The 12,647-nt window shown below is 38.8% G+C and overlaps 1 protein-coding gene across 1 annotated transcript in view; it reads left to right on the top strand.

Annotated features, from left to right (window-relative positions):
• Positions 1-12,647, top strand: part of ARID1B (AT-rich interaction domain 1B) — a 335,100-nt gene that overhangs the window by 245,872 nt on the left and 76,581 nt on the right. The window contains 1 exon segment of the mRNA XM_054394179.1: positions 5,914-6,003. Within this exon segment, the coding sequence (XP_054250154.1) occupies positions 5,914-6,003 (90 nt within the window).

The raw sequence follows: 12,647 nt of genomic DNA, 5'->3' as shown, positions 1-12,647 counted from the left end.
TAGTGAGGGTGACATTTGGATGGTGTTCCATAAGTAATACCTTGGGACTACACACTGAATGAGGATGAAACAAAATACTGAATAGCTACCTCATTCTGTCAGTGTCAACTTTGCTTTGAATTAAATGTTATATCTTGTCAAACAAGTAGCTTCTGGTCATGAAATTAAGATGTTTATACTATTGCTTGTGTGCAGATAAAAGTCAGAGCTAGGGTTCTTGAGGCCACCTTAATTCAGTGTTGCATTTTTTAATGGGGATTTGAGAGCAATTTAGCACTTAGGTTACAGTGACATCTCTGGAACTTTATCACAACCCAGTTACATTTACATATGGTAAATATAACAAAAATATGAAAAAGCAGAGTGTGACTTTCAGGGATTAGCAATATGAGAATTACATACTTTTATGAGAAATGGGCTCTTGTGTTGATTTTATGTGGATTGTGAGTGATACATGTGTATGTTAGGGGGTCTTGTGTCTTTGGAGCATGATACTTTTGTTTTAAGATGTAATATGGAAAATCAGGACTAGGCTCAACAGCAGGCTTGATAATTTTTTTCTACTGTGGCTATCAGATGGATATTAGATAGATAATAATTTAAGTCTGTCTTAAGTCGATAATCTTCATATTTGCCAATACTGCAGCAGCAGAACAAAATCAGCCACTTGTAATTTTGCCTTCAGCAAGCCACTGGAAACATCCCAAGGTGGGAGGACTCTGGGCTTGGTCCTGAGCTCCCAGGTTGAGAGGTAGATGGCAGAAGTGGATTACCAGCTTTGCTGTTGCTAACAAGGGGTTATTAACTGCAGCAGGCTGCTGAGCGGAGCCAGAAAGCTTGGTTTGAATATGCTTAACTCTGCATATTGCCCCCACAGTGGTTCAGCAGGGCCATGGCTGCTGTATCTGAAGTGGTCCTTGTGTTGCTGGCCTTTTGAAGCTTCTGTGCTCAGGATACTGTATAGATAAGAGAAAGGGTTTGGTATTTTGCACCACTTAATTTGGGGGGATATGCAGGCAGCCGTTGCTTCTTACTCAGATGAGTCAGTCCTTTAAGAAATGCTGTTGATACAACAGGAAGCTAAGTTGCAATGCATAAATTAAAAAAAAAAATTACTTATAAGGGATCATAGGCTTTGTAAATTGAAAAAGATAACACAAACCAAATGACCAAGTTCCCTTCATAGTACCCGTAGGAAAATTTCTTTCCTTTGAGGTCATTTGCACCTCACTTTCAATTTTCTGAAAAGCTCACTTAAAACAGTCCTATGCAGAAGCCTATTTATGATCTTTCATTTCTGATGTAGAGGTCCAAGACCCAGAATGTCCCTTCCGTCTGTGAGCCTTCACTGTCACATTGATAGTGTGATATAATCCCATTATTTTATCAGGTTTCATCTTAATCACTAGGTTTCCTGGACCTCATTATTCCTAAAAGGAAATTGTTTCAGATTCCAGTAATGGTTTGATTATCATCCTAAACTTCATGCTTTTTCCCCTCCCTTATATTTAGCTGCAAATACGTTTTTAAAAAGAAATCACAAAATCACAGCTTTAGTTTTTTGCCGTGCTAAATAATACTCATTCTTTCAGCCTTATGTCACATCATGCTGGTTGCTGTTCTTGCTTCTTGTTCCAGTTAGCATTAGGCTTTCTGGTTTTGTTTCCTCACCTCTACTGGAAACAAGTCTTCTAATTCATTCTAATAATACATTTATTTGAATCAGGGTGATATCAAATGGTTAGTTATAACCATTTGTAGGTTATAACCATTTGTAGGTCAACAAATATGGTCAGCTTTTCCTTTATTTCCTATCAGCTCTTCAGTTAGAAAAGGCTGATTTCTGGTCTGTGAGTATAGAGGTTTGCATTTTTGTTACTCCAATCCAAAAGGTGGTCCCATTTCTTAGATTTTCGTGATCTTCAATATTGACTGAAGATTCCCTACTTTGTAATCAGTCAAGGTTATCAATCCAGTCCTAGCTCTTAATTCTTAAAATAGATGTCTCAAAAGACAACCCACAAAATCTTTAACTTCTGCCTTTTCTCCAGCCTAATGTTCCTCTTTCTACACAGGCTATGAGCAGTCCCCTGAACTCCTGTTAACCAGTTCCGCACACATCTTAAAATTCCTGTGCTGATATCCCTCCTTCCATGCTTAACTAGTAATTTCCCAGGGGGTATCTGTTATCACTGAAGTGCTTTCTTAATTCATTTGTTCAGGCACAATTCTGTGAGATATTGTCCACGGATACAGGGTACCACTGCTAAGCATCCTCCAATGTCATGACAGGGACAGGAGCAAAGAGCCCTTGGCATGTATCACAACATTACTGATTTGGGCCATAATTCATCATAAGGACTGCTCCTCGGCAGGATATCAAATGTCTGCTGTCTTTCTTGCTAGCTTTCTTGCTATGTTGGCTCTAAGGAGTTTACTTTTTATACTTTAACTTCAGATTTCATGGCTGCAGTCATAATGCAATTGCCCTTTAGTGCTTTCCTCAGTCCACCTTTTCGAAAGGATCAGTGCAGTCTCTTGTGACATTATTTCAAGTACAGATTTTCAAAGTCTCATGCAAAATGTTTAAAAGCATTTTTAGCATAATCTTAAAAATAGAAAATCACCTTAGAACTGTGCTATTAAAGCATTTTTAGAATTCTCTCATCTCTTCAACTGGCTTTAAGAAAAATAGCAGATATGATACTAGATAGGCTGCTGCTTTTGGTAGTTTTAACAACTAATTTTACAAGATATAAGTTTGGATACCAGTTTGCTCCATTGTTAAAACCAGGTGGAAGAACTGATGTGGGAGCATCTTTCCTTTTAACATGCATCATTGTATTTCCTTTGATTTTTCATAATAAAAATAATGTGAAACATTCATAGTGTTCTATTTGTGTAAGTTTGAGCAAGTGGAATATCTTACCAATGTGGAAACAATACTATACAAAACCTGGAAAGAGGTCATCCATGTTTAGTCTTCCATGTGTGTATCACTGGGTCAAAGAAGGCAGTAGTCTGGCAGTGAAAAATACTGTTGTCCTCTCTTAAATACCTGTAGAATTTTTGTTTTAAAAGAGGTTGTTCTGTAGAAGTTTTCCTTCCCTAATAAAATACTAAAGTCTGTTCATGTATTATTTAAAGTATATCCCAAGAATCCCAGCTACAATACTGGTTGAAAGAGAAAAGGATTAATATAATTTAACAGAAAGAAATGGAAAATCTTTAAGGTTGTTTCATGACAAAGAAACTTAAAGCATGGCAGGCAGAATCTTCAAAGGTTTTTAAAGTCCTGTCATCAGCTCCCAATCAATAGGAGTTAGATACCCAAATTAAGAGTTCAGTGTAAGTGTCCAAAGATACTTGGGTACTTAACCTCCTTCTACCTTCCAGATTACTTCTAAATATAAAACAGCAATGTCACCAAAAGCATTTTGATCCAATACTTTCCCATCCAGCACCTGGGTACTTTGTAGCACCCAATGATAATTTAGTTAGCATAATGAAAACTCTTGTAAATTTGTCTTGTTTATGAAATTGTTTTCCTTTGTGAAACAAAAATTTTGCTTTAAGGCTTTAGTTCTTTTTAATATGGAAAAAAAAATCAGGAATGCACTTAAAAAGAACTAATACAGTAGTGTTAATGTTTGCTGAGGCTGATCATTGAAGTGAAGTACCAAAACTCTTGAATCTCTGTTCTCCGAGGATGCAGAAAAGAAGCAATTTCTTTATAACATGTCCTGCACGCACTGTTTTAGGCTTTGGCTTTCCCAGTCCTTGCTTGCACATCAGCCTGTGCAGGATAAGGCTCCTGCCAGATAACTGAAATTTTTATCAATGTACAAAATTAAAGACTATTCAAAATATGTTGCCTAGCATAGATCTACCACACACTAGCAATGTCTCTCGATGTTTGCCAAGCCTTCACCTAAAGGGAGATCTCACTGGGAGCTGCATGGTGCAGTCAGGCCTACCCCTGCCTTTGTTTTTTGGTTTTGGTTGGTTGGGTTTTGGGGTTTTCTTTAGTATTGATAAAAATCTTAGATGTTTCAGATCTACTTGAAGTATTCTGTCTAATAGTGGAGCCTCAGGCATACACAGTGGAAGTGGCACTGCCCTGCGTTAACATGGAATTGCTGTTTGTTTACTGTCTTGAATCACTAAATCCTTCCTGTCAAGCAGAAAGCGTTCATTATAATATGCAGGCACTTACCATTTCCAAAGCTTGCTCTAGACTGACATCAAAACATAAGCCAGAATATTATTGTCATATGCCTTAGAGTTCATGAATGGGCCATGGATCTCAAAGCCTCGGGCACTGAGTGGCATGTTTGGTCTTTTGGAGGAGAATTCTGCCTCTAGTCCAGTATTTGTATCTCTGAGACGTTTGTCACAGCTGCTCCTGGTAATGTTGACTGTCATGTTTTTAGTACTAATGCACCTCATCTGAATAGCTAGGCAGTGGTTACACTCATTTTTGGATTTTCTTTTTTTTCTTTATCAGTCTGACCTTTCTTTAGAGTTGGTGCTCAGAGCCAGTTGTTTTAAGGTTGGGAAGTGGACAGGGCAGAGCAGACACATCTGTTTTCCTGCATTTACACCCAACTTGGGGCCCTTTATTGCTCTAAAGAAAGAGCAGCCTCTTCTGCCCCCGTCAGCTGGGCTCCCAGCGCCAGGACTGGCTGCAGCATTCCTACTTCTGCCACTGCAGAGGGCCGGCTGCTGAGCAGGAGGAAATGAGTCTCAGCAGGCTCAGATCTATTGCCTGTGTTTTTATTCTTTCCATTTCTTTCAAACGGAAAACAATCTGAGCAGTTTCCGAGGATGAGGGATATAAATCTGCCAGCTGCTATTTATACCGTGCTTGTCACTATAGTATCTAAATGCTTAAACTATGTATTTGCTTCCTAACCTGAGGTGGTCTTCAGTGTGTCAGGAACGGGCATGTCTCAGACCAGCAGTGGAGAAGAGTCCCAGGAGACATCCAAGTCTCATCCTTACTCCTGCTCAGGCTGTGATGTTTGGGGTGTTGCACATTGGGAGGGTGGTAATGTGCACCACCCTGCTTGACACAGTGAGTGGTAACCCAGACAAGTGACTTGCATCAGTGCAATAAGCACCTGCTTTACTATGCAGTAATATCAAAAGGCAACATTTCGTGTCCTAAGCCTCAGAGGCAGCACTGTGAATGCTGTTCTTCTTTGGGTGGGTAGACAACGGTGAATAAACTGTGGGTGTCTTTTGGATGAGACCATAAAAATGAGGTTATCTGTTCTGGATGGATACTTTAATAAGCAAATATTTCCCATTGCTTTTATTTGAATAATAAGATATCCGCTTTCTGTCTTTCAAACTTGCTTCACTTTCACCACATGTACCCACGTATTCTTTATTCCCATATTCTACATGGACGTTCAAATAATATTAAAACCACTGATTCATTGAAATACTTTTTAAACTCTTGTTGTTAGTCATTTTTGTATTGACCGCATTTTTCATTGGTAATATTGTTGGCAGCAGTCCATGTCTGCCTGGCTGGAGGCCAGTTTGAGCTCAGCAGGATGAGCCTTATTGTTCAGCAGACTTGGATTTTGCTAAACTCTTCAGCAGAAATACATGTCAGGAGATTTGCAGCTATAAATTGGATCATGTCGGTGAGGTTGGGAACTCACTCAATATGAAATTGAACATTTTGCCATGCCTGTTGCTAAATGTGTTTATGCATGTTGCCTCCATGGGTTTCAGAGAGAAGAAAGGAAACAAATTTTAAAAGCTAGACCTGTTGAGTTCTATGTTTACCATGTACAGCTGGTACTTTCTTTAAGTGGTTAAAAAATGCAGAAAGGATTGGGGGTTTTGCATTTCAATGTTAAAAAAAAAAGTGTTTTCCCTTTTTTCTGTGTGTTACAGGCAGTCAGATGCCACCGCAACCTCCTGGCAGCCAGTCAGAATCCAGCTCCCACCCTGCCTTGAGCCAGTCACCAATGCCACAAGACCGAGGTTTGTTAGGTGTTGGGGCTTTTTTAGTTGGTGCCAAATGCAACCTTCTTTTTAAATCATACATAGCAATGTGAGATTTCCTGGTATTTCTTTTCTTTTCCCAGGGGAAATAATGACAGACCTCATTGTAAAAGGCTTGAAGGGTTTCCTTTTCTGGGGAAAGAGCAATTGAAAAGCAGGTTTTACCAAAATCTAATTGAAAACAAAGCATTCTCAAAATACACTGAATGCCCAGAGTGTAAAGGCAGTTTGCTGTAAATACTTTAGTCATGTCCTAGAGAATTCAACTTTTTGTTGTCTATCTTGGAATTAAGATGTATAGAAATAGTGCTAGCTATTAGCACTGCAGTTTTGGTACTGTTCTTAAAATTCTTATTCCTAACGTCTTTGCGTGGACACAATAGCTAATCTTCTAGACAGTTGTAGAATAAAAGTATCTTTAAGTATAAAAGGAAATCAGCTATTTAGGTGAAGTGGTTCAAAGATCTGGAGATCTCACAAGGAAAAACCTTACAGCGAACAGCACTGTTCTTAGCAAATGCTCACAAAAATAAACAAAGTATTTTCATGCTACTATTTATAAACTTTAAGTCCTTTTCCTTTCAGCTCCTTCCTCCCTAGCTCGTGGAAAGTAGCTGTCACAGCTTTGTTGTGTGGCCATAAATATGATCAACTGCTGTAAACTGGTTATCCTGTCCATGCAGTGGTTAACAGGTGCCAGTGACAAGCTTGCAAAACAGAAGCATGATAACTGTGATAAACATGGAGTTATTTATGAAATGCCCCTCCTAAAACGTCGTGCTACCAGAAGTATTCCAAGTAGCACCATATGGGGATACCGTAAATACTAGAAGTTTTCTCACAGTGAAACAAGTTGAACTCACAGAATGACAAATTTCTGGGATAGCATCCAGGAGAAACTAAGCAGACTCAGAAATAAGAGGAGAGAGTCTTAATTTTTGCTGGTTTTCTTTGTTGGATGTCCCTTCCTCCAGGAACACTGATTAATGATCATTCACAGAATGCCACACTCAACTCATTGTTTTTGTTTCTTTTTCAGTCAGATGTTAGTGAAAGGACATACTTTTTCCTTAAGAGATTTTTAATCTCTTTTAAAAGAGATTTTAAGAGGTAATGTACATGCATGTTTGGTGAAAAAAGAATGGCATCAGTACCTAATACAAGACCTAAGCATCTCAGCGTGATATGTGCACAGTTGTTGCACAACTGGATCTTGGCACAAATGTCACACCGCCCAGGAACAATTATTTCTGTAATGTGTGTTCCTCTCTTGGTTTTGGAGGATGAGTTAGGCAGGTCTGACAGAGCTGGAAGGGTTCAGCCTCTTTACTGCAGCTGTAGAACTAAACTGGCAGGTCATTGAATGGTTGAGAGAGGCAGAAAGGTATTCAGTGTTAAATCAGACAAGACAGCTACGTAGCTGGGAAGTCAAACAGGTAATAACACTGAGAGAAATAAAATTTACAGATTGATTTAGGTTCTTCCTCTGTGCAAGGGGGTGAGAGTTGTGGGTATGTTTAGAGAAAGTGTGTTTGGGAATGTTGCAGTTCATATGCACGCTTCATATGCAAAATCTGGTATAATAGTCATGATCCTTGTGACCCAGCTTGTACAAGAAGTCCATTTGTTTCATGCAGCAGATACGAAATTTGTAACTAGCTAGGTCATATTGATTTTTCAGAACATGTTCCCCAAAGCTTCTCTAAAGTCTGTGCGATATGCACATAAACATGCATGCATTCCCTTTTGCACCCTGTCATTGATTAGAGGCTCCTTTGAAATGGAAAACTTCACCTTTTAAAAAGGCTATTACATTAGTTGATTCCTTTGCGTGCTTGAACTGGTTTCCACTGAACTTGAAGAAAGGAAGGAGTGGGGCTCAAAGGGAAGGTGCTTGTCATTTACTGATAAAAACCTGAGCAGAAAATCGTTGTTGCTAAGAACACCTGATCCATAGGCATCTGTTTACAGTAATTTAAACTCTTGGTTTACTGATATACTTTCTACCACTCCAACTCCCCCCTCAAAAACCAAACCAAAACAAAACAAACCAAAACAAACCAAAAAACCACAACATAAAAAACAGAGACCTTCCATAGGATTAGGTAATGTTATTTGGTTTAACACTTTGTATCATATTTATTTCCTTGTCTAGAGAGAGAATTGGATGCACAAAAGACTACTAATAGTTTCTTGAGCAGAATCCTCTCCTCTCAGTAATTGAAGAAAAAATATTATTTACCAGATATTATGGATCTTGATTGATAGGTGGAGTCTGAGCTGTAGCACTTCTGGATGCTAAACCACTACCTTGAACTGTTAAGTTTACACATTTATTTTATTATGAAAGTGATGAGATTTTTACCCTATTTTCTGTGGTTACTCAGCACCCAGCTGGGATTTTTATGTTTGCCTGCCTAACACTATACATCCCCTGTCATACAGTGCAGCGTGAAGCAATGAGCATATTTTCACATGTACATTCTGTGTGTGGAAGGAGTGGGGTATGTGCACAGTAATGGGAATTTCTTGCAGAATTGGATTTTTTGTGTTCTTCAGCCTGATTTTTATATTGTTTATTTCATAGTATTTGTAATAAGCATAAAAGCTTACTTTTAAAACATAATTCACTTTTTTTTCATGTCCTGCTCAAGCTGTTGGACATTAGGATCTGGGACAGCATAAATGGAGCATGCAATTTTAGGCAGCCCACTTCTGTTCTCATCCGAGAATCAGTAACTGCCCACTGTTGTTTGACACCAAATCAAGGACACTGTTGGAGTTCTACCAACCCACATTATCTACCTAGGCAGTAAGAAATTACATGTACTTTTTATCTCGACTCTCGTGTCTTTGAAAGTATGGGGACTCAAAGGAAGTTACATACACCTTAATGGACTGGAGAGCTCTGGAGGCTGCTCAGGACTGGGGTCAGAAGTCTTCTGAAGAAGCGGGAGTGGCCATGGCCACTCACCTACATAAGCATTTAACTGTTTTAATTGCTGTTCCCTGGGGATACCACCTGAAAATGTAGTCAGGTCTAATCAAGCTAGTCAGTGAAACTTGTTATGCTTTTGAGGGGAAGCATTATACATATTTTGCTCTTTGTTTCTGATACGGCTGTTCCAGACTTTTCTTTACTATGATCAAAAAGTAGGGTTTTGAATTTCCATGTTTATTGAAGTCAGTGCTTTTGTAAGCTTTAATTACATCAGCCCCCACAGGTAGGGCAGCAGGGATACCACAGCTGTTATAGCCATATCCAGCATATCCATTTCCGGAAGCTGCAGCACGAAAAAGAAGCCTTCTATCCTGGCCATTATCTTATATTCTCACTCTTGCTTTTGTAATCTAATAAAGATGTCCTTCTGCATATAAGAATCCTCCACTATGCAAACATTGATAGAATATGTGTCACAATAATGTTGAAATAGGCACTTTTACCCCTACAGAAATTAATGGTTCAATTTTGAAAAAGACTTGGAAAACTTAACTATTTTTAAGTACTATTTTTCATGCTTTTGCAGTTGGATATGTACATGTCAGGCTTCAGTCTTATATTAAAATAGTGAATTGGGAGCTTCTAAAAACCATTGAATTTAATGAAAAAAGTTAATGACTTCACATTATTACTCTAGAAAGCACTCTCATAATGGGGATACTTAAAGAAGCCTTATTTATTAGTGCAAATGTATATGGGTCAGAATTAATTTTTAAAAAATCTTTAATTGTTTTCCCCTTATAATTTTCACAGCGGTACATAGTTAAATATTCATGATAATGCTGATGATATGCTAAAGGTCTGAAATAGATCTGGAGTCTCAAAATCAACACAGGTTATTTAACCCTTTTCATCTAATGCACCATTGGGGACTTGCTCAGTGAAATCCCAGAGCACTGGAATAATTAGAAGATAGTAATGAGGATTTAATTAGTCCTTGAGATATGCTGAAATAGGACCACTGAGAACTTTTCTGTTTGGACATGGATTGCAAGCAGAATTGATGCTGTTGCAGCTGCTGTGATATGCTGGAAAATGTATTCTATTGCTGCAGGCAGTTTCATGGCACCATTCTGTGCCTGTCAGATCTATGTACAAAGTGCCCAGAGTAAGCACCTCCAAAATTGTCAAATAGTAGCCCTCCTCTTCTCCATCACCTCCTCTCAGTACTTTTTAAAAATTATTCTTTTCCCTTTTTATGTAATTCTTTCCATTGGTGACATGATCTGCCTTTTGAGGATTGTTATACAGTTGTATGTTCTATTAAAAATGTATCACAGACAGGGAGTATGAAACTGCAGGCTTGTGTGAGTACAGGTGTTACATTAAACAAAATTTGGATCTTTTTGACACAACTGCTAGTAAGCTTTATCCTCAGATCTAGTTCTTATTTAATATTAGATCTTCACAGAGGTGATATTTATCAGTAGCTGCAATGTAGTAAATTTAAATAGCTTTTTTTGACAGCCAAGATGTTATCCAGCTAGAAGTAGTAACAGATGGGATGTGATCAGGCATTTTGATGTTCTCTTTGTGCTTCCCTATAAACACTAAGTAGAACTGAATTCCTGTAACTACAATTTCCTAATTTGCCCATTAGATTTCATATAGGTATTTTTCTTCCTTTAATCTGTTCACTGGGCATGCTTATTTGTAAGCAGTCGTCACATAAATTCCACTGTTGTGTGTTTTCTTCTAAAAAAATATAAATGCTTTTGCTTGCATGGAAGACACAGAACACCAATCAAGTTTCTGATCTTATTTATGGCTTAATACTGACATTTGATGGTAGAGATTCTTTTCCATGAAATCTGTTTCATAAAAAAAGAAATCAGAATTGAGAAAATAGATCAAAGAATTCTTACTGCAACAACAACAAAAAGATACTATAGTTTGCTTTTAGATCTTAAAAATACTTTTTCCCTGAGTATGTTTTCTGCTCTCATTTGGGGATTTGGGATCTATTCAGAGCACTGAAGAGACAGAGAATAAAATGTTTCTTGTCATTAAAATTCTTCTGCTTGCCATGTTAACGATGACACCACTTAAGGTTAAATCAGACTTGGTAATAAGTTTACTTGATGTAGACTGAAGTGTTTCAGGCTCTTATAGAAAGGTACTTGAGACATGCTCTGAGTACAAAGCCACAGGTATGTTTGAGTGCCTCTTCTGCACATAGCATTTTCCAAGTGGGTCAATGCAGAGAAACTGAGCTCCAGCTGGTGCACAGGAACACCATACCAGACTGGGAGGAAATCTTCATGCCCAGAAAACTGGGGTTAGAGGAATTGTGCCCTCAACATCCAGAAAAGTGCAGCATGTAAGGAGGAAAAGGAGATTTCAGTTGAAACTGTTGCACTAACTCTGTAAAACATACTCTTTTTCTTCTCAAGTCTCATGTAGTACAGTAAGAACATGAAGCAGAGGAGCATACAGAGCATGCAGTAAAGCTATGTGCTGAGCAACTTTGGTGACTCAATAAGTTACATTAATGAGCACTAAATTTATCAACAGTCTTTTAAGAGGATCTGGCTGTCATGGTTTTTTACCACTATATTTTTAATTTGATTGTAGAAATGGAAGTGAAGTAAATTGAAATGTAGTGCTGGTCTAGTGTAACTTTTTTTTAATCTATGCACACAGTTTTTCTTTGCCATTTTAATCGCAATAGCACCCAAGAATCCCATTTTCCTACCTGTTTGTGTTGTACTACTTGATGTAGCTATGCACAGAAAAAAAGCTTATAACATGTCTACTTTGATTAGTAATCAAGATCTTTGAGATAAAAGGTTGCTGTTTTTTACTGTGAGCTGTGAGAGTGAATAGTTCTGTCTCAAGCATTGCAGGAAGACCTGCTTTTCTTGACTGAAAGTATTAGTAATGATGTTACTCTGCCAAACCAGGTTAGTTCTTAATCAGTTGCCATTTCATGATGGTGTTTTCAGACTGTACTTGAATTTCAAACATATACCAGGCAATCTCAGCTTTAGGTTGATCTGATTAGTTGTGGCCTGCAACAGCCCTCTTCCCCTTCCCCGTTGCCCTTGCACAATAAGTATGAGGCCCTGCAGGCTGAGGGCAATGTGGATGAGAGGGCTGAAGAGGAACAATCTAAGGATATGCCTGAGGCAAAGCAGTCCCCACCAACCATAAGGACCAGCACCATAAAGAAAAAGAGAAGGGTTATAGTTGTTGGAGACTCTCTCCTGAGGGGAACAGAGGGACCCATATGTCCTCCCCAACCCATCCCATAGGGAAGTCTGCAGCCTACCTGGGACCCAGATAAGGGACATCACAAGGAGACTCCCAAAGCTAATTCAGCCCACTGACTATTACCCATTGCTGGTAATCCAAGCTGGAAGTGATGAGATTGATAAGAAGGGCACCAGGACGATTAAAAAGGAATTCAAGGCCCTCAGACAATTGATTGAAGGGGCAGGAGCTCAAGTGGTGTTCTGCTCAGTTCCCTCAGTGTCAGGGGTGTACACTGAGAGGAACAGGAGAACCCACACCATCAACAGTTGGCTCAAGGGATGGTGCCAGCAACAGAATTTTGGGTTCTTTGATCAAGGGGCAACTTTTACTGCACCCGACCTGCTGGACCTTGATGGGGTGAATTTAT

This window comes from Indicator indicator, chromosome 2, assembly GCF_027791375.1.
Source record: "Indicator indicator isolate 239-I01 chromosome 2, UM_Iind_1.1, whole genome shotgun sequence".
Classification (NCBI taxonomy): domain Eukaryota; kingdom Metazoa; phylum Chordata; class Aves; order Piciformes; family Indicatoridae; genus Indicator; species Indicator indicator.
This window is presented reverse-complemented; position numbering and strand designations above follow the sequence as displayed.